Source organism: Bacillus rossius, chromosome 1, assembly GCF_032445375.1.
Source record: "Bacillus rossius redtenbacheri isolate Brsri chromosome 1, Brsri_v3, whole genome shotgun sequence".
Lineage (NCBI taxonomy): Eukaryota > Metazoa > Arthropoda > Insecta > Phasmatodea > Bacillidae > Bacillus > Bacillus rossius.
The window spans coordinates 51,763,685-51,786,592 of NC_086330.1; the positions used below are offsets into that span (position 1 = coordinate 51,763,685).

Here is a 22,908-nt window from a genome sequence, read left to right on the forward strand (position 1 = left end):
TTTTTTAACCGGACTATATAAATGCGATTAGTGATTATTTAAGAGAAAAAATTTTTGCGTTGCAATACATAGTGCAGTGATTTTGTAAGACTACTGTATGTTATAAATAGTGGGGTTATTGGAGAGTATTAGCTATCATCCAGTTTTTAAATCTGGTGTATGGTGTAATTATAATCACTTGCCCGACTTTTCACACACATGGTATCACACCAACTGAATATACGCGTATGTTGAACATATTTGTGTATTACAATGGTATTCACTGTAAGATCAGCGACGAACAGTCATGAATCGGTGAGCTCGTCAACCGAAACGAAATGATTCTAGCGTGCAGTTTTTAACTTACACTATTAAAAATTTTCTCCTTAAATTTATAAATCAAATTGGTTACAAATTATCCAGGGATCTTCGTAAATTTAAAGAAACTGAGTTAACTTACTTTGAACATAATCCCAAAAGAATATTCTTGGTACCTATATCAAGAAAATATTTTTTGAAAAAAGGTTAAGTCTATAGTAAGAACCGTCTTCATTTTGGCTGCCTTTGTTTAGAATGAAACATACAAATCGAAAGTAGAAATACTGCTCAGTTTCGATTAAGATTCAGTTAATTTAAATTACGATGAAGTCTTCGTTTATTTGAGGTTGATTCTTCGTTGAAAAATCAGTAAATTTCCTGTGATTTCTAACAGTGTGTCTGCAATTTGAATTTCGCTCGTCTAGTTTTTTTTTCTTCTTCTCCGCACTATTCCAAATTAAGAGTTCCTATTTTACTTCTTCAGTTTTCTCTCGTGCTCGCAAATCATCGGAGAACACGAGGCGCTTCTACATCGCGGGGGTGCCGGGGGAGTGGACGTGTGAAGTCGCAGGAGGTTGCTGATTGAGGAGGGGGCGTTTGATCTTGTCCTTGGCGAGCGTCCTGTGTCCGGGGGGGGGGGGGGGGAGGGACAGGGCGAGCTTCCGACAAGCAGCGCCGCGAGGCCGCCAGACTCCAGCGGGCGACGAAAATAACACCGCATCCGCCGCGCCGGTCTTCCGCGCTCTTCGAATACCTACTTGGTCTGGAAATAGGGCGTGTACTTACGTGGAGGCGCTCGACGACGCGGTGCCTGAAAGGAGACTGCCCGCCTAAAACGTCAACAACAAGAAGATAACTTTCCCCCCCCCCTTACGTCATATGAAACTGTTACGCAATCAAGCACTAACCTAGGATAAGAGGCTTGTAACTGATGCCCTATCAAGACGTCCACAGAACTGCTAACTGCTAACCAAATCAAATCAAAAGCACCACGACAACGTAGAATTATTATTTTTATATAAAATGATGAGGTACGAAAATATCAAGGCATTGCAAAAAAAAAAAACACAGATTTAACCACTACTTTGTAAGAAAAAAGGTACAGTCCTACAAATAGCTCTAAACGAAATCTCATGGGCAGCAGGATTATTAAATGAGTGGTGAAACTGCGACAAAAAAAAAACGTAACTTTAATACTACATGATATGCGTTCATATATAGAGTCTGCAGTCAAACTTCCGAAGAAAATTATTTACAGAAAACAATATATATTACGTAATCATTTATGCGAATTCGATTGGTAGCTGATAAATGAGTTAATTCCAGAATAATAGTAATCCTTTAAATATTATGTGTTAATCTTTGTCTCTATACAGTTTTCACGAATGAAAAAACGCAAACTCTGAAAAAGAATTGATAATCATCACATCACCACTAAATATATTATGTTATGATTTTCTATAAAGTGTGTATGGAGATATTCGACCAAGTTGTCAATTGTCATGCATAGTCATAATTTAAGGACAACATTTTTACAACAAAAATTCCTCAATAACAGAAGACGATGATAAATATAATTGATTGTTGATAACGTATATGTCTTCGTGCAGATGACGGAATGCAGAGTTTACCAAGACGCAAATAATCCAGGCCCGCATTTCGCTGGTATTCGCACCAGGGTCCTTGGTAGGAATCGAGTATCACATCAGGGAGATATGACGCGCGTATATCGCGCTTGTACGAGCACTTTTTAAATCAAAAGTTTAAAAAAAATTGAACTGTTCCTTACAACTGAATTGGCCTACTTATGGCCTGGTGGACATCCGGTTAAATAGGCATCAGATAAGAAAAAAAAGCGATTCAAGGACTTAACGCATTATAAAAGATTGTATGGTTTGTAATGACAGCCACTGAAATAGTGTAGGTATCTTACAGTTTTCTACCTAGCCCAGCGTATTCTTACAAGTCACACGGATGATGGCAATGGTATTTAAACATGTTGTAGCAGAAGGATACATTAAGGCTCTGCTTCATCCGCCATATTTAATTTCTTTTTTCTTAAAATGAACTTCAATCGGGTGCCCACGACGAAATTAGTCAGGCAAAAATTCAAACTATGAATATTTTACTGACATATTACAAATAGCAGATGGCATGCAGCGTATGCCAGATGACAAAATGTTTGCTGCAGAACATAACATGCAATGCTTAATGGAGATATAACTTCGTGTAAATTGCCCAAGATAAAAATAATGGCACGAAAATGCACAAACGAACCAACTACAATTCGCCCTGGCTCACCTAACCAATACCGTTGAAGGACAAATGATCAATAAAAAGGGGGGGGGGGGAGGCAAATCCCAGGGGTTCAAGCTACAGGGGGAGGGGGCCGGTTGAGTTTCGAGTTTGATAATAGAACTACAAGTAAGGCGATATGCGCAGATCACATTTGTTTGTAGTTATGACCATAATAACGTTTACAAGTATTAACTTTTTTTTAAATTGTGGTTAACGAAAATGAGGCCCTGGCCCACCACTTAAGATTTTTAATATTTTTCCCCTTATAATTCTACTCTCGTACTTGTTATATAAATTTTTTGTCATGTCAAGGAATAAATCTTATCTCCCAGACCTTCTATACCTTGTCGCAACCACTTATTTAACAGTCGCCAGTCTGTAAACGACGCGAGGAAATAACTTATTATTTGACGCGGGCGACTACATCTGCCAATGATAATCACACCAGTTCACAAGTGTTGACTTCAAAAAGTAGCCAAAGATAAGTACCATGCCATAACAAACCAAAAAAAAAAAATTCAACACGGAAGCTTTATTGGAGGGAAGCCTAAGATGTCCATCAAGTTCTGTCCCTGCCCGAACACGCCCGAATATTCACCTTCGGCCAACCTCGGGTTTATTTATATATATTTATATTTCTCTGTTTATTTTAATGTAGCTATACTAACCTAACTAACCGTCCATAGTGTTTGAAAGTGTTTTAATGTAGCTAACCTAACCGACCACTTTTAATATCTGAATTCATTTTTCCTGCGCAAAAATAAAACAAATCCCGACGTTGGCCGAAGGTGTATGGTTCGGGTGTAATCGGGAATGGCAGAACTTTATGTGCATCTTACGTCTCCCTTTATTGGAAGCGGTATCAAAATACGAGAAATTGCAAGATGGCGAGGCCTCAAATGAAATGGAAGGGGCCCCGGGCGCAGCACGAGGTCTGAACTCACCTCCGGGTGCAGCAGGCTGTTCTTGGAGGGGAGGCCGTTCCGGACAGACGAGAGCTGCGGCTTGGCTCCAGATCCGCCCTTCGAGCCGGGCGCGCCGCCGCCGCCGTATTTGGACAGCACATCCTTGTGGTGGAGGGACCCGGGACTCTGCCGAAACAACATGGCCGACATCATTGTCTATCCTCTTCGGTTGGTTTTGCTATTTTTTCCCCCTTTTTACAACTAAAAAAGCAACTGCAACATCCAACATTTCTTCCAATTCGCTACGATGAAACAATATCTACATTCAACAGCAACAGCAACCACAAAACTCATCGCTTTTGGAGAAGGCTTCAGTTCAGTCCAAACTGTCAGTTAGGACTGTTCAAACTGAACACCTGGACTGATAAGTGTGTGCAGAGAGCGTAGTCGCGAATTACAATAATTAGTGTCGTTAAAAAAACGGACGTTCAAAACTGTTTACACAATTCAAACATTAAACTCCATCAAACGTTTTGAGTGTCCCGAAAACATGGCGTGGATCATTAGCTGGACAAGAAGCGGCTTCACGCAGGGCGTATCAATAAAAAAACGCACACGTCAAATTTACATAGGTAAACTATTAGCAAAATTGTAATTATTTACAAAAAAAATAACTACAGGGCGCGACTTACTTTGGCGCAATGCAAGATCTCGTGAATCCACGTACCGATAGCATTCGTCTGTCACCGGTAAAATAGCATTACAGTAATTACACGGTCAATTTTGGAGGAGCATCTAACTCTGATAAGATTTTATTTTCGCAAAAGGAAATAAAGTTGTAGAGATGTATTCGGAGATGATGGACTGATTGTACCATTTCGTGAAAAATTGCAGGGATACGGTTGGGACGTTTCGGAGCACCATAAAGCCCGGACCTGGCTCCCTCCGATTTCCATCTGTTTGGACCACTAAGTTCCTCGGCGGTGAGAAGCGAGACTGTGACGGCGAACCCACACGGTCCTTGCTAATGTGGCTCTTTCCGCAGCCGACGGAGTTCTGTGAGACCGGGATTCTCAAACTGATCCATCGTTGGGACAAATGTCTTAACATGCATGGGAGATATGTGGAAAAGTAATAAATGTGTAATAATACTATTATTTGTGTTTCATATTGTCATTAATTACTTTTTAATTTTTTTACATTATTTGCGTTACATATTGATATACCGACGAGTAATGTATCCTGGACATCACCTAGATACAAAGATCAAACTACAACAGAGGCATCTATCTTTGAAACATGCACGCACTACTACTACTACTACTACTATTAAAAAAACAGATACAGTCATCAATGGATTACATGCAACAACAATAATCTTCAAGACTTCATTGAGGTCACACTGCACTACACTTTAATATCAAGATACACAAGGGAGTGTCAGGAAAAAAAAAACACATTCTGTGGATGGTCCAAATTCTCAACGGCAACAAGAGTAACTTTCGGGTCAATCACACCACAAATCGGTAACTGACTCTACTATTGTGGCGGAGGTAATGAGCATAAGAAAGGATACCGAATGCATTATCTTCATCGAAGATTTTGGCAACTGAAAGAACAGTTTCCTATCAACTTCCCCCCCCCCCTCCCTTTCCAAGATCAAAGAAGTGATTAAATGGATACAAATCATTGGAGATTTCACTGCCACGTGTTGCGGCCATCTTTTACAGGTGATTGAGACCTGGCGATACCAGTGAGGACAGCATGCTTAAGTCAACCGTCAAGAAAATGTCATGGCCTCTTTGGCCTCTATGGCATCATCCATGTGGAACGTGTTCCTGCGAATTAAGCCACGAACTACGCACTCTACGATGGAGGAAGTTTTTGGACTAGCTGCTGCCACGCACCTGGCATGTTCGGCCAGAGTTGCTTACGACTGGAGTGTGGAAGTTGCTGCTCGACAATGCGCCAACATACTGTACATATATACGAGCCTGGCGGACCAGTCCTCGACTCATTCTGGGGCTCGTGTTCTCGATTACTCACCACAATCCCTCGTGGGAAACCTAAGACTCACTGACATAGAGCCAGACGCCGAATAACCAGCGTTCGTGCACCTTCGGTTTTCTGTCTGTAGTAAAAGTAAAAGTTAGGTCGAAGTAATATTATGTTAAATATTGGGCTTGCCACCCCTTAATCTGGGGCCTGCGGACTTTTGTTTATCCACCTGAAGACTACTGTGTTAAGGCGCATGAACGTGTTACAGTGGTTCTGCGTCCGAATTACTTTAAAGGCCTTTGCTGACCGTTTCCACAAGCTTCACGAATATCGCAAAAAAAATTGTATTTTGATGGATGTGTGTTATTTTAGAAGGCCCATAACAGTAAATATGTGTTTCGATTTACTGATAACGTTCACTGAACCTTTTTGCACACAACTTGGTTTTAAAGGTTAAAATTAACTGTACCAAGCACTATATTTTCCTTGATAAATGGTATCTTCATAAATATAATAAATATTCTAATGTTCTTTACCGCGAGCTTTTATAATCGTCCTTAGCAAAACGAGCTCGTAGCATTTTTTTTCAGGGGTGAAAAAAAAAACACGAAACTCGTTTTCACTGATATTCCACATTCAGTTATTTCAGAAGGTAATGTTACACATCTCACGGGCGAATGCTCGATGCCATAAATAAACAGCGGAGACCGTGGTGAGAATATTTACTGAAAATGTTGTCGGCCCATAAATTATTACTTACGCAATGCTGCGCGGAGAAGGGATTAGGATACGGCGTCGCGGAACCCGTTTCCGTGAGGCGAAGAGCTGCGCGCGGACGAAGAAATAGAAACAGAAGTGTCGCCCGTTGACGCAACAGAGCCGGAGGAGCAGACATCGAAATTCCGTCCCTTCATTATGTGTCTGTGGACGCGCGCGCACGAGCCGAGTCGCGTAGAGGTCCCCGCCTGCCTGCGGACACACGCGGTCGGTTGTGCAGAGCTTCAGAAGACATCCGCACGATTTGAAAACTGCTCGAGATATCCGAGCGAGGTCCGTTTACGAAAAGCATTTAAGAATGCCCTGAGGGCGGATGAGAAGTTCTGTTTCCGTACCGTGTTTTTAAACTGTATTTTTATTAGAGTGAAGCTCGGCTTGAACGCATGTTTTCAGAATGATTTCTAGGCACGAAACACCCGGCACAGATTCTTGAAAGCACGCAAAGTACTTGCATTACATCTTTAATCTTCGTTTCTCCGCCATATGTCCGCTCAAAAATAATTTCATATTTGCCCAATGCACGACGAGAAGACCGCGCTTAGAGGCGGTACCGCACTTGACGTACCGGCGAGCGTCGCACTTATCATCCCGCCTCACTAACACAAATATACCACTGACTAGGCTGTCCCTTAAAACTTTCTATAGAAACAAACTGAGCTAACTGTGGTTGTCTCCTCCGTTTACCATGCTAATTTCTTACATTTTTTACTGTTTATTAAAGGCATGAATTTTTAGGGAAAGTTTTCGAGACTAGCTGAGAGCTAAAGCTACTTTAGCAATGTCTGTGTTTCGTGGTTGGTTGGGTTTATTTTAGGTAATAGTCCACTGTCAGCACACCAATCACAGTCATCCAGAGCGGAATAAAACGCGCCCTGAATGGCCCGGCCAAATAAGGCAGTGGCTTCCCTTGCAGACGGCCGTCAATTGCAAGGAAGAAACCGCTGGCGCGGGCATGCCATACCGCAGTCTAACGGACGTTAGAGATATTTTCGCAAAACTTTTCCTGCCCCTACTAATTACCGTAGTCTCTGTTTACGCGCTTGGACGGTCAAACGGACTTTGAAAGATCAAAAATTCAATTTAACATTAATATCGTGAAAATACGCCATTGGTTGTCGTATTAAACCTCAGGAATGGACAATAAAGATACACACATAAACACACGGAGAGTTTGTTTGTGCCTGATGACGGGAGCAGATGCCAGTTCCTGAAACGTCAAAACTATTTTCGTCGTAGGAAACCTATTTTGTTCGTCGTCGTCGTTGTTTCGTCCACATTATTTGTTCAGTTCGAAATCTGGGTTCGTCTGCGAGTCGTTATGTTGCCAGAGATGTTGGTTTCTTAAGTATTTACTCTTATTGTTGGGACTGTCCCGTCGAAGTCAGCCTACTGAACTTACAGCAATGCAAGATACTATGTTAAATCAACCTCCCCATTGCAAAAATCGTTCAAAGAATGTACAAAATTAAAGCGCAGGTGGCTCGGTGTAATTACAATTTCGATACTGGTCGAATGGCGGAGTTCCGATTTTTCGCACGTGGGAAACGTGATTACCATTCCACAAACCTTTTTTTTTAACCCATAGCGTTACGTCATATAAGTGTGAGTTCCTCGGAGCATGTTGCAATATTGAAGGGTCTGTCGTCTCTAAGTCTTTGTGCACATAACCATGACACATCAAAGCCTCAAGAATGCTGTCCAACCGGTTAGGTTCCGATGTCCGTCATTAAAACCAAAAGGTCCTTGACTCTACTACCGACCAGGTCAGGATACTTATGGGAAATATCCTTCCGGAATGTGGACTGGATGGCGTTACGTTGTTCCTTCACTTTAAGGTGCCCGTCTAGTCGGGCGCACGAGCTCTAAGGCTCTGTTCCAAATAATCCGCACTCGCACTTGCACTCGTGCTCATACTCACACCCACAATTCCTTGCGTGCAAAGTGCATGCTCCATGCGTGCTCGCCATTTGGTACACAACCATACTCCAAAGTAAACACACCCATGTGTATGAGGTTTCCTACAACAATGTACAATGCTAACAGCTTCTTTAAGACATGTACGTTGGTTTATCCATCACCTAAATGCATGTATGTATATGTTTATGTTTCATCATGTTAAAATTAACTATCCTAACCTGTACCTCCGGGTCAATTTCCGTGCTATTACCGGTATCATACTTGTTAATCTTTGTTGCATATTTGTTCCACGTCTTACAGATCACATGAAGACATCGCGTGTTGTTTAATAACGAACACGTGCAGTGTTCATTTGCCATTTTTTAAATCAATAGTCCAGACGTAAACGTATACAAACAATGGTTACGAGAGTACGCAACGAGCATGCATTCAAACGCACTCGATATGCGCACTCGTTCTCGTGCTCGCACTCGACTATATGGAACAACACTCTCGTGACGTCACTTCCGAGAGCGAGTACGTGAGCACGCATGTTTACCTATTTGGAACACAGCCTAAGAGCGCGGGGGCGATAAGGGCGACACTGACTCGCGCATCACACGCCTCTTCGCCTCTACGCACCAGGCACAAAACTGACGTGCAGTCTTCGCGTCGGTAAACCGCCTCTATGAGACTCGTAGCTGTGATATCATTTCATGCTGGACTATTAAAGATGAAATACACGTACCTGTGCGTTGAATTCTTCATACCTAAAAATGTTCGTGAAAACACCCGTTTTAGTCTTTTTTACTGTCCAAAAAATACATGTTATAGACGAAACCATTAAACGAAACTTGTCCCTAAACACGGAATAGCTCTTAAATGCTTAAATCAATCACTGTTGTTAATAAATCTCGAGAGTTTTTTTGTTGGCGCGTTAACAACTGGAGCTCTTCTCACTTTGGCATATGCTAATTATTATACAAAAAGATTATAGTCTTCCCAGCACGGGGCCATCATTGGCGTATGATTTTGACAACAAAACCTTTTAAAATTAGATGATGTAAACAATGGGATGTGTTTGATTGCATTCGAAATTTTAACAGCCACGCACCACTGTTAATATAATCAAACGTTAAACTATAATTTGATGCATTACATAGTCTACATTCATGTATCAGTCATCAAGTGTTAAAAAAAACGTATACATATCGTACGTACAAAGTGCTAAGAAATGCGATAGCTTCATCCGCACTGACACATTTCTTCTTTGACAGTACCGTTGGCAAAAACGCCATTCCGTGACAGACAGGACAACGATTTTCTCGTTGTTCTTGCAGTGCGCGCTTCTACCCCAGTGTTCATGCCGAGATCCCGACCAGGCTCGGGCTGGTTCGACCACGCCATCACGATGGTCGACTTTCGAGGCCTTTTCGCCCCGCGACCAATGGCGTCCTGGGAAACCATTCAAGAGAGGGCTGCACTTATTGAGGTATTAAAAATACTACAAGTCAAAATATCTTCTCATTCCAAATTACATTTTTTTTTTTCAAAGATTGTTCCCAAATTCTTTAACATAATTCATTGAATGTTCGTCTGTTTTGTTAGTCACTTCAAATTATAAACCATGCGATATATCGTCTGTGCCAAGTTTTGCCAGTTCTTAAAATTGTCTATGTGACCTTCTGCCAACTGTTGTTTTGTCGACACAAAACATCATGAAGTTTGTCAGTGTTCAAACAAACATCGTGTGATTCCTAGCAAGTGACAGTTGGAGAAAAAAAAAGTGTACCAAAGGCACCACCTGAGGACTGTTGAATATGCTAACACGACAGAGACTACGAAATTGCTGCAGTACAAATTTTTGCTTGAACCGGGTTGATGAAGAATCAATAATCCCGAAAGGGGGATGGCTACGCCTTATGCCGCGTTGCGACGCGTTCCCGCCAGGGTCGCCTCGCTCGGCGTGCGCGGAAGAGGCGGAAGCAACTCGCGACCACGCGGGACCGCGCGTGTGTCGCACGAGGGTCCGTTACCTTTCACGTGTCCTCCTCCTCCCTGTGTGGGAGGGGGGGGGTGTCTAACTGTGCAAGCCACGAGACGACCGCACGCACCCTTGCAACTCAGTACAAAACCACTTGTTCTAGTATTCTGCCAGTTGGGACAGGTGCGAGACGGGCTGCATTTAGGTCCTTTTTCAGCTTTTAACAGAAGTGCCTGTGGCAAGTCGATGCCAAAATCTTCGGATGTCACTACAGGATGTTCCAAAATTTTTGGTGAATACGTTATTGGGTGATAGACCTTTACTACACAAGCACTAGTCAGTCAAACAGCGATGCTAATAGAGGGCTCTTTCTAGCAAACGATATAAAACGCACACATCACAGAAACCGTCATAATTAGTGCTGGGTATCTCAAGGACGTTGTCATGCTTGTCGAAAATCAGGTAAAAACCCGGAGTTTAGTAATTTTTCAAGTCTTTTTTTCGCTTTTATCGGAGCCTTTTTTCATTTTAGAGTTTAAAATTTCGCTCTGCAAATAGAATGATTCAATAGTCGACGTAGCTACTCCGGCAGTGAATCGTAGCGGCGAGTACGGAAACTACGTGTGATTCGTGTCAATAAATGTGGTTGAAAACAATTTGGGTACATATATTTGCCACGCTTTACGCTAGGCATTATTTTAAAGAATTCTGCTTTAAATTTCGTGTTGGAGTTTCAGTGAGTTCGAAACATGAGAACATACCTGTATGTATTTGCTCGTTACCGAGGTTAAATGTTACACATCTATGGCGAGTACTGAAAGACTTGCTCTTTTTTTTTTTTTGTATTTGTTCGCTTATTTGAAATGTAATTGTTTCCCGCCTGAGGCAGTCTACATGGGTGGAATGGAGCTGACACTAACAGGAGCCACGTGCTCTACCCGAGGGACAGACCTGTCGTTCCAGTCAGTGAGGTGAGATGAGACAGGGCGTGAGCAGCGACGGAATGAATTGGTAGGGGGGAAACTGAGGAGTACCCCGAGAAAACCTCACAGGGCAAGGCAACTCCGGCCACGGTTCCCACTTGCGAAGAAATCAAGGTTCGATCACGCAGGGAATCGAACCAGCATTACTTTGGTGGGGAGGCGAGTGTTATAAACTCTAAAGCACAGCGCATCCTATCTAAACGATTATTTATTTTTTTGTAAATAACATTTTTAAAATGCTTATTTTAAGATTTTTTCATCACATGCCACAATTTTATTAGTCACTGTACGTAACATACAAAATATAAAAATGTGTTGTAAAAATTCACAAGGAGGAGGGGGGGGTAACGTTTATCACTCCCATGCCACAGTGTCACAGTTACGTGTTTTGCAAGCGCAAGCGGGCACCCTCAGAGAGGGTTTTTTTTTTCATTCCATCCCCTGCTACCACCACCCCTCTCCGGCCGGATCTACGCCCATGATTACGTGCATTTGACCCCGGGATTAGTTTCGAAAATGAGATCTGATTGCTCAAAAAAAAAAAAAAGAGTTAGGTTGCTCCAGCTCCAGCTGTGAAGCTTGCAGGTGTCTCGCCGGTGTAATGAATCCTGGTCTCTCGTCCGCCCCGCCGCGCCGTCCGCCCAGGGGAGCCATCCGCACGCCGCGCACGTCGCCGATTGCGGGGGGAGATTGTCGGCGAGGAGGAAGCGGAAATCACGGTCGATCTGTGGGGGGGACCTCCGCCAGATGTGCCGGACGACTGGGGCGGAGGGAGGGGAGCCAATTGCCGCCCCATTAGGAGCTCTCCCCGAGGCTGTGTGGCTGGGAGCAGTCGCGCACAAGGCGCGGCCTATATTTGGCACCGAGGACGACTTCGCGGCGGATAAGAAATGGAAATGGATTGAGCTTTGGGAGTCCAGACGCTGAGGTCACTAGAGACGATGAAAGGTGACGAGTTCCCAACGGGAACACTCGCGGATTGAATGTATGGAGGAAACGGGAAGTACCCCCGATAAAACACGCCGGCACCGCGCACGGCAACGTCCGCTACGTTTTCCAATTGTCAACATTTCTGATTCCACCCGCGCCATGGAGGAAGGCGAAATATCTGACCACGTTTTAGATAAATTACATAATTTTTTTTTTCTAAAAACTTTCACTACTTGGTAATTATTATCGTAACCATCGAGCCAACTATCCCATTTTATGACTTGATATTGACATTAATTTGTTTACTCTGTCAGTTAATGGGGATAAGGCCTTGCCACCTTGCAATAAAGCTTCTGTGATTTGGGTTGACGTGGCATAGGACTTAGTTCTGGCTTCTTGTTGAAGTCAACACTTGTGAACTGGTGTAATTATCATGGCAGTTATAGCCGCCCGCGTGAAATAATAACTTATTTCCTCGCGGCGCTTACTGACTAGAGCTTGTTAGTGAATATGTGGTAACAACACGTATAGTAAGGTCCAGGAGATATGATTTATGCCTTGACATGCAAAAAAAATTGGGATAAATAGCTCACATTATAATTAAAGCAAAAAAATATGGAAAATCTTAGATGCCGGAGCCGAATCCCCTTTAAGATGACTGAAATTTTTGTAGCTAATTAAAACATACACCAATTCACTGCCATTTCTCACCCGGGACTCAACGTTTATTCCAACTTGCTACGATGAAACAATACATCCAACAGCAACAGCAACCACAAGACTGATCGTTTATGGAGAAGGCTTCAGTTCGATCCAAACTGTCAGTTCGGACTGTTCGGTCCGAACTGAGCACATGGACTTATCGTGTGTGCAGAGGGCCTCAAATAAATCCAAACTGTCAGTCGGTCTGAGCAGTCCGGACTGGAAGCTGGGCTGATCGTGTGTGCACTGTTAAAAAATTTTCATCTTTCAATTTACGAAGAACGGTGGTTACAAATTATCCAGGGATCTTCGTAATTTTACGGCTATCTTTGTATATTTACGTACACTGAGTTCACTTAGTTTGAACATGATTTCAAAAATAATATTCTCGGGTTATTAAAAAAAAAATTTAAAAACTTGTCAAGTCTACAGTAAAAAAACACTTTTCTTTGTCCACGTGTGTGTTTACCTTTGTTTAGAACGAAACACACAACTCGGAAGTCGAAATACTGCGTAGTTTCTACGGAGATTCAGTTATTTGAAATTACGAAGAACTCTCTGTTTGTTTGAGTCAAATTCTTCGTTGCGAAGTCCGTACGTTTACCGTAATTTCTTACAGTGTGGGGTACACTGAGCCGTTGTAAACTTCCTGCGACGACCCACCTCCGCAGGGCGACCTGGCGCAGGTATTGACTGGCCCGGCAGCGCCGTATAACGCTCGGACAACTTCTGCCAACTAATATAGCTACCGACAAACTTCCGTCTTCTCCCCTCAACAGACACGCCGGCGCTACACAGTAAAATAATTTTGTTTGCAAATGGAACTAAAATAATCATGTATTATTTCAGACATTTGTAAATTTGTACATTTACATGAAAGCAACTGTATCACTACGGAAAAAAAAATCGGAGTATTACTGGGTTCGGATTCTTTCCCGGGAATTTATATTTTGTGTTATCCCAGTACCTACATTAGTTAAACTGATTTTCAATTCGATTATCCTTGCCATTGTTTAAAAAATGCATTTTTGTAAAAAGCATCAATCAAAATTTTAAATTATGCCCAATTTTCCTAAGCATGACAAGAAATAATCTGTACTGTTTCCAAAACTGCATTCAGTACATGCAAAAATAATCATATCAATGTGTGGCACAAATTTACAGAAACATTTCGTAAAAGTACAAAAATAATTACGTGTAGTTTCAGTTTTGTCAATAATTATACAGAATATAATATAAGGATTCGCTTACAAGACAATTCTAGGGAACTTGGGGATGTTGAATCGGAAGCTGCCATTGTGCGTTTCGTGATTGGTTGACCTTTTCTCAGACACACGACTTCCGTCGGCCCAATCAGCACAGCAATTATGAGCGGAAGCAAAGGCGTCCTGAATGGCCCGGCCATATAAAACTGAACAAGCAATTAACTGCTTGCTTGGGCACACTTCGTTACATTCTTTTGAACATTCATATTTTTTTCTTTTGCCAAAAATACATTCTTCTGCTTATCGATGTTGCAGATGAAACAACACAGCACTTGTTTACACGAAAAAAAAGGGGTTGTCTGTAAAGTCGGTTTACGGACGATAATTTTACGTGATAACTTCATAAGAAAACATTGATGCAAAATTGCATACTTTTTAATTTTCAAATATTATTTACAGGTTTTGCAAATTTAATTTAAATAATTTGTTTAAATATAATCACGAACAATTAGTTATAGAAATAAAATGAAATCAAATCAATGTCAATAAATTGTTAATTTGAAATGGACAAAAAAATCAATTTTTTTAAATTGCTGCTTTTAAAAAACTCGCCTTAACCTGTTTGATATTATAGAAGATTTTCTCTCACGGTGGTTGGCCGGTTCTTGCACGCTCGGCTCAGGCGGAACGTGACAATGAGTCATGCTTTTTCGTCGGTTTATAAGACGTTATCACGTCAAAAATTAGCAAAAAAAAGTTTAAAAAATGAGAATCCATACCTCGTATTTAACACACAAATTAGTCGGCATAAATACGTATTTCAAAGTGATTTGATACCGACATGTAGGATGTTTGTATCTAACAGGGTTTTTTTATAACGTAACGAAAAAATCATTTATTAGAATTTTAACGTTAATATAATGATTTCTTAATATAAATAGGCAAAAACCATCGTTACAGAGTTTACTTTTCAAATATTCCAGGGGAGCACCCTCGCATCCTTTTCTCGCCGAGGGCCACCCGTGTAGGGCCGTCACTGGACTCGGAGATACGGGTTGTCGCATGTGCGCCATAGTTGCGCTTTGCAACACCAACAAAATCTTTGGAAAATAATTTTTAAATGAAATAGTGTCATTGGTGCATGGATCCCAGAAGGCCTCGAGCCGAGCCGACACAAAGCAAGGAAGATAAAGAGTGACAATTCAATGATATAACCAAAGATCTTATTTTCTTTGGAAATCCAAGAACTGTGCGGGATTTAGAGGCAACCTAACAACCAGAAAGTCGTTAACTTTTCGAAAGTAAATGTCGGCAACCTTAATTTTTTTTTGTTGTCATTCGTTGCTGGGAATTTTAACCGTATTTGTTTAAGATTACTTAATTTTCCATACGGAACAACCAAAACACGACGTTAAAATGCTTTAACTTTTGTTTCAAACATTGAAAACTTCATAGCCGCAAAGTTTGAGCGCTGAAAATCATAACCACTGTTTTTATTGCAAAAAATACACACGGGCATAGCATACAGTTTTTGCTTTGCAGCCATGCTTATTTCATTGCAACCACAAAATAATTTTGAATTGGCAAAAATTATTCCAAAGTATATTTTGCCATTATAGTCAAGATGTCACACTGTTAACACACCATTCCATAAATTCTGAATCAAGAATGTTCGTAAATATTCTTTTGAAGTGAAACTTCTTAGGACGCGATGGGAGTAAAATTTCGAGACCGAATTTTAATGCAATTTTTCGTGAAACATTACTGTGGAACGTTTCAGACGCGAAAAGGGCGGAGAATAGTTTGCGGACGGTGTAGAGAACTCAGGTCTTGTTCTCTTGGGTGGACTTCACGTGGCGGCGTGCGGCTCAGCGGTGAAAGTAAGTAACATTGGACTAGCCAATGATTGACATGCCCAGGATGACAGCATAATGTGTCGGATCCTACCACTTCCCAGTACACTAGCTGAGCTGTAACCCAGCAGCGAGGTCTGACAGACACAGACGCATGACACGGTAAACCAATGGTGCCATCAGCTCTGTGCCGAGTACATTGGAGTGCGTATCCGCGTAGCTTCGGCTACAAAATTTACCTATTACCTGTAGAAATGCTTATTTCTAATTATTATTTAAGTGAGCAGACTCACTAATGAATAATAGATTAATAGGGGTCTGACTATGTGCCTGACCACGTCCTGCGGTGAAAGTAAGCAACATTGGACTAGCCAATGATTGACATGCCCAGGCTGGCAGCACAATGAGTCGGACATACATAGCCGCCGCGGCTGGGGCAACCTGGGTGCTGCGGCCATATAATTATGTTCTTTCAACTAATTTGGCTGGCTGGCAGCCTGGGTGGGAAACGACGATAGTCGCCCCCTAACAACCAGTTATGCCCAAAACCCCAATGCGGCCAAAAATGTCCAAGTGCCCGCCCTTGCTTAGTAGACATTTTCTACTCTTTCAACTCTTCTTCCTGAGTCATCCTTATATTCCCGTAGCCAACCCGCATGTAATTAATGCATGAAATTTTGCATCCCGCATGTAAGTGCCCAGGGTTTCCCCTGTGTCTATGCAGGTTTTACCTAGGCCCAACGTATCTAGTTTTAACCTAGAATAGTCAGTGAGGGGAGTTAGTCATGGCTAAAACGTTGCCATGGCTGGCCAATCCCCTCCTAGCACATGATACATGCTTCCTCTCCTGCATGGTTCATAACCTGCATGCTTAGAGCGTATAGGCTTCGGCCTGAGACGCACTTAGTCTTCCCTACCCAGACCCTTTCCAAATACACTTAGTTATTAGTAAGGTTAGGAAAAAAAACAAAAACAAAAAAAAACGCGTGCGGCTCAGGTTGAACCCTGCCATGCTGCAGGGATAGGCGGGTCGCGGCGGTAGGGACCCGCCTGCGCCTGTCGCCACCCTGACTTTAGGGAATATTTGGGCAGAGGGCAACACAAAGGGGTTTGAGCTTATTTTGAAGTTGAATAAAATTTTGTTAATTCATGTTTATCATTTAGAAAATTGTCTTCTTTCTCTCCCTCTCTGTCGTTTTACCCCCTTACGATCGACTTACGAGTCGAGGTTCGAATTGCCAAAGAAGTTTCACTTCTATCACGTGTACCGAATTACACGCGCTCTTTTTTTTATTATTATGTTTTAAAAAATATATATGTTTTCCTCACATTGAAAACTTAATTGTTGATGTTGGCATTGTTCGACCGCGCAGTTTCTCAGTGGCCGTATTCCGCCTGTACGGTCGCGTGCGTGCGTGCCGGCGCGCGGCGAGGCGACAAGGCGCGGGCAACACGACACCCTGGAGACCCGAGGACCGGGAGATCCGCGGGGACAGCGAGCAAGGGGGGGGAGGAGATGGGAGGAGATGGAGAGAGTGGGTGGGGGTGGGGGTGGGGGGTGGCACGCCGCCAGCGCGGGGCCTGCAACCTGTTCCCCGGGCGACCGCGTCGCGGGCAGCTGCGAGCACAGACGGGGCAGGTGTCGCCTAGCCTCGCCGAGGCGTTGCCATGTCATGTCGGTGTGCTGCCCGGGACCCGACCTGGGCCGTGTCCGAGTCCAGGCGCACGGAAACCAGTTGCCAACAAACACTTTCTACAACACATGGCTGTGCGTTATTTTCACGTATATGAAATACGTTTTTTCGAGATAATACAGAGTATTTATTACGAAAATTTAATTGGTAGTTTCATTTTTTTTTTAAAAAAAGCCACGGTAAATATAATCAAATATTCAATAACTAGACTAATTTGTTTTTTTATTCTTATTAACGTGCACAGTTTAATACTCGAAAACTATTCAGAGAACGGTTTACAAATAACTTTAACCATCGGAGGTACTCGGACAACAAAAAGCATAAAAATGCCCAGGGAAAGAATCCGAAGCCATTTCTGCGAATACTATTTTGTAGTAATAAAAAGTTTTTCATGTATATGTATCAACTTACAAATATCTGTAATATTACATTAATATTTATGTTCCATTTACAAAAAAACCGTATAAGCAGTAGTGTACTTTCTAGATCTTGCTCACTTCACCTGCTATTATGGCATACTATACAAATTACACATGTTCAACATTTGGCCTCTTCGAATGATATTAGTGCCACACCATTTGACGGAAATAATTTTCTTTCATTCATTTGTTGAAATTTCCTTATAAACATTTTAACATGGTTTATAATTCATTTTATTACATCAGGAAAAATAAAGTGAAAATAATTTTACTAGTTATTAAATTACTTAAATGTAATATAAAATATAACCTAAAAATATTTGTGCAAAGTTCTTTATTCAAATCCAAGTACGGGACAAGTACACAGATTCGTTTACTTGCTTACTTTACTTACAGTTCGGACAGCCCTTGTGATGTCACTTCATGGGACAAGGCGAATTCGGGCACAGACTTAACTACGTATAGCCTAGAGATATCATTGGCTGCCGTAGCTAGCCAATCCCCGATTAAAGCACAAGCAGCATGCTACCCTTCCTGCGTGGTTGAAACCCCGCATGATTACTCGTATAGCCTTAGGCGTAAGACGCACTTACTTAGTTTGCCCTAGCCCGAACCTCTCCCAACACAATACACTTCAACACAAAACTAACCATTAACACAAAAGAACAATCCCAACATTAAAAATATAACATTACAGAACAAAAACAATTCAAATAATTAAAACCTACACGAAAGAAAGGAGTTCTCCATAATATATAGGCTATTTCATACAAACAGTAGATAGCGACATGATTTCTCTGAGATTGATTGTTTGTTGTAATGGCGTATGTTCACAAGGTTATTTTCCCCCATCCTTTCTTTCACGACATATGTTTTTCTTACATATAATCTGACGTGAACAATTCTGCTTTTAATTTGCTTGAGAATCCGATCGTCATCCCTTTTTTGTTTGAAAAATCCCTACGTCGTTGCATCCTTCAGCTTGGCAACACTGCCCGCTGGAGCCCAGCTGCAGCCGTCGCGGCCCTTTGGGTTGTTACACGTACCGTTACAATCGTGCGTGTACCATTGCGCCATTATACTGCTAATTGTACCATTATCGAGAATTGTGTACCATGTATCATAATGAAGTAGTCACGATATGCAAATCACCTTGCACTGTGAGACAAGTATGTTGATTATTTTTATGAAAAGCTGTTCTAAATAATATCGTCAGTATTTTAAGTCCTTGTTGGCCGGTGTGTATGAAATGGATTCTAAATGATTCATAAAGCATAAACAAGGAAACGCCGATGCGGAACGTAGCGAAAAAAAAAAAACACGTACTGCGACCTGTGGTGGCCCGGAAGTGAGAACCGGGGTCAGAGATAAGCCATGCGTTATCATCACCGCTGAAAACAGGGGCACTTGAGCGATTTTCGTCCTATCTCACAGCAAACAACACCTAAAGACGAAGACCGTGGCTTACAGTTTATACCAGACGTCCTCACTTGATCTACGACTGGCCAAAGTGCTCCATCACAGTCTTGTCCAACACGTTCGGCTTTCGACGGCAGATTACTCAAAAGCGTACCATCTGACACCATTTAATTTCTCTGAAAAATGTCATGGCTTACCGACACCAATGACTACCAACTTACTCTCCACCATGGCTTCCCAATAACTATTTTTTTGAATGTGAACCATCTTATCTCTCTATATTCGGCATTTTCTAGGAGTAATTACGTGAATGCAACGAAAGTCACGGAACGGGAATGTGTAACAACCACGGTGATGCCATCTGTGGCGGATGGCGCACACCAAAGTTCATAGAGCGAAAAAGAAACGGGTATAGTATTATTGGTTTAGTGAAGTTGAATCACTTGGGCAGTATTTTAATAAAATCGCCTTGTCGAAAATCAGGCCCAAAGCCGGGGTTTAGTATCTTTTCAATTTTTTTTTTTTTTTCGCTTTTATCGGAGCTGTTTGATTCATTATATAGCAAAAATTTCGCTCTGCAAGTATAATAATTTGATAGTCGAAGTGGCTGCACCGGCAGCGAATTCTAACAACGGGTATGGAAAGTACGTGCGATTCGCGTCCAGAAATGTATTTGAAAACACATTTTCATGCATATTTATAACGCTCGGCATTATTTTAAAGAATTCTACGTTAAATGTCGTGTCTTGAGTTGCGTATTTTACGTGTATTTGCAATATAACACATGACTTTGCTCAATACTGAGGCTAGAGTATTGACGAGTACTGAAAAACTAGTTTAATTTTTTTCTTCTTAAGATTATATATAAATCCAAATACGACTCACAGACTGATCACAAAATATCCAGATCCAAAACACTAACAGAGCTTAAATGTGGTACTATAGGTTCATCTTATGTTCTAGAGGCAATCTGAGGAAGAATTTATTTTTTTAATTGCATCTCTTAAATTTTTTTAAATTAGCCTGAGTCCAAAACCCAGTAAACACTGATATTCAAATTTTTGGGGGTTAGGTGATAATTGATACCTGATACAAAAGTACGGTTTGAAATCGTATCAATAATTACATATTCCTAGGGAAAATAAGGCATCTGACCTAAAAATATAAGTTAACTATAAACCCACTTACTCACTTACTGATCACGGTACATATCTAAATACAAAAGGGTTAAATATATATAATTAGTGCATAGGCTTTTCGTAGGCCATAGAGTAGCAGAAAAGATAGGCTATTTCACGCCCTTCGGGAGTGGTGTTGGGGTGGAAGTAATATAAATAACGCATATTACATTAGCGTATCTCTGTAGCGAGTCAGACACATCGTTTTTTTTTAATTTAGCATATTCAAACATCTGATATAAGACATGGAGGAATGGCTTAGTACCTGTACTTCTCCCACAGATGGAAGCGAGATGATGCAATGATTCATAAATTAGCGCTAATGCACCTCCTACGTCACCGACGAAATTTTGAACACCCGTCATGTTATCTGTGCTGACTCAGCATTATAAGAAAGAAAAAAACAGAGACACGAAGTCACGAGACGCAAGATTCATTCCCCCTCGCTTCCGCGGACCGAAAAGAGCTACTTCCGAAGGGCTACACTAATCGGCCTTCCGTAGCATGTCTGGCGGTCATTTCGGTGATTACGGCGCCCATTCATGCAGCAACAAGAACATCTCGCCAAGAGTACGAGGCTCGTAACCAACCTATATATATATATATATATATATATATATATATATATAAAATCGTTCCTGCACGCACAGTATTTCTAAGGCCGATGTCACACTAATGGGCTAATGGCCAGTCGCACCATTAGAGTTCAGGCTTTGAATATATATACGTTGAGCTGCAGTGAAAGATGGATGAGGGGTGCGGGGTATGACAGCAGGCGACAGCGCTGCGCTCTAACGTGTAAATAACAACTAAGACGATTCAGGGCGTTACGACAGCGCACTGCAGCGGTGAAGTTCCCAAGCTGCTCATCATACGATTCTGAAAAACGTAGAGTAAATCCTATCCACTCGCGACTTCTATACAGTATATATATTCAAAGGTTCAGGCGTGATCTCGAGTCATAAAAGCTGGTTTGACCATCGTTCGACCACTTTTTTTTTCTGTTGCACCGTCGTGTTGTGGAAGCTGAACGAAGATCACTGGGAACTTAGATGTGAACCGACTCTCGGGTCGGTTCATAGCAATGGTCTCTGGTCGACATTGCGCAAGCAGACATTTAAATTTTTATTATTTTTATTTTATCGACTTATAGCCGTCTTGTCTACCGCTTAACCACAGACATTTTATACAGATAATTGAAAAAGTGTGGAGAAATATCTACACAGGAAAATTAAATAGTTTTGATTTTTTTTTAAATGAACTACAACCATAGGATGTAAATGTTTACTCCCAAGGCATTTTGTCTTTGCAGAATAATAATTCTTGGTAGTGTATTGTTTTTCTCTATTAGCTTTGTTAAGTTAGGAATTTATTAGCAAGAAAAAAAAAGACGATCGACTGAAAGATTTTCGTTTGGAACAGAGGGTCTTGCATTAGTATTTTACATAAGCGGAAGCGTTTTGTCTTGAATGAGCTTCAATACTTCCATAAATTCAATTGAACTACTAAGAAGCTGTCGATGAAACGACAGAGATTATAATTAAACATTGTGTGTTGCTGGAAGGTATATTAATTTTGTGTATGTGCAAGAATATAAATGTGGGGAAAAGAACTTCGAGTCACAATAAGTGAAATATTTTAACTGACGTCGACCACAACCGTGGTGAGTGTTCACTATTAACTGCATTTAAAGTGGATAAAACCAGTTACATTAACTATATTTGCACAAACATATGACTTTGCTGGTTTCGTGAAATATTTGAAATATCAAGATCAATACGAACCACGTCGAAACCCAGTTACGGGTTTGCTATAAGACTTAAGAACTGACTTCGACTAGTGAACAATTGAAGAACGGCGCTACTTCGGTGAATCGTCGAAACCCCAGAACAGAGTTCCGGAGCCGGAGTCATGGTCTACCGCTGCTGTAAAACTCTGCTGTGGCACTCCGAGAGTCATCGTGTCCTGTTTCTAAACTTCGGCGGATTCCAGTACTATCACTGTGGTGGTGTGGAGAAGGACCCACATCACAGTCACCAACGCTAGACGAAAACTATAATTTCCTAATGTAGGAAATACGATAAACCTGGATTGTAAATTTTGTTATATTGCTATTTGTGTAGGGTTATAATTAGAGCCACGGAAATTTCGCGGATTCATTTAGTCGCAAGCTAGAATGCAAACCTCCACACTGTCGCACTGTGTTCATGATTGGACCGCAGTTATCTGGACACGCCCCTCTACGACCGTGAGGTAAAGACGCCCAGCTAGGAGAGAAGTAAGCGAATCAGGTAGTGCCAAATAACAAGGATAAAAATGTTCTCGCTAAGAAATCAACCAATGGGAAAGTAAACATGGGTCGAGCACACC

At 41.6% G+C, this 22,908-nt stretch overlaps 1 protein-coding gene across 5 annotated transcripts in view; it reads right to left on the reverse strand.

The window, feature by feature from the left end:
- The window catches only part of LOC134535968 (dual specificity tyrosine-phosphorylation-regulated kinase 2), a 574,108-nt gene that overhangs the window by 84,150 nt on the left and 467,050 nt on the right, over positions 1 to 22,908 (reverse strand). For all 5 annotated transcript variants that reach the window (XM_063375460.1, XM_063375468.1, XM_063375450.1 and 2 more), the window contains exon 2: positions 3,540 to 3,686. In XM_063375460.1, the coding sequence (XP_063231530.1) occupies positions 3,540 to 3,686 (147 nt within the window). The remainder of the gene's footprint in view (positions 1 to 3,539; positions 3,687 to 22,908) is intronic.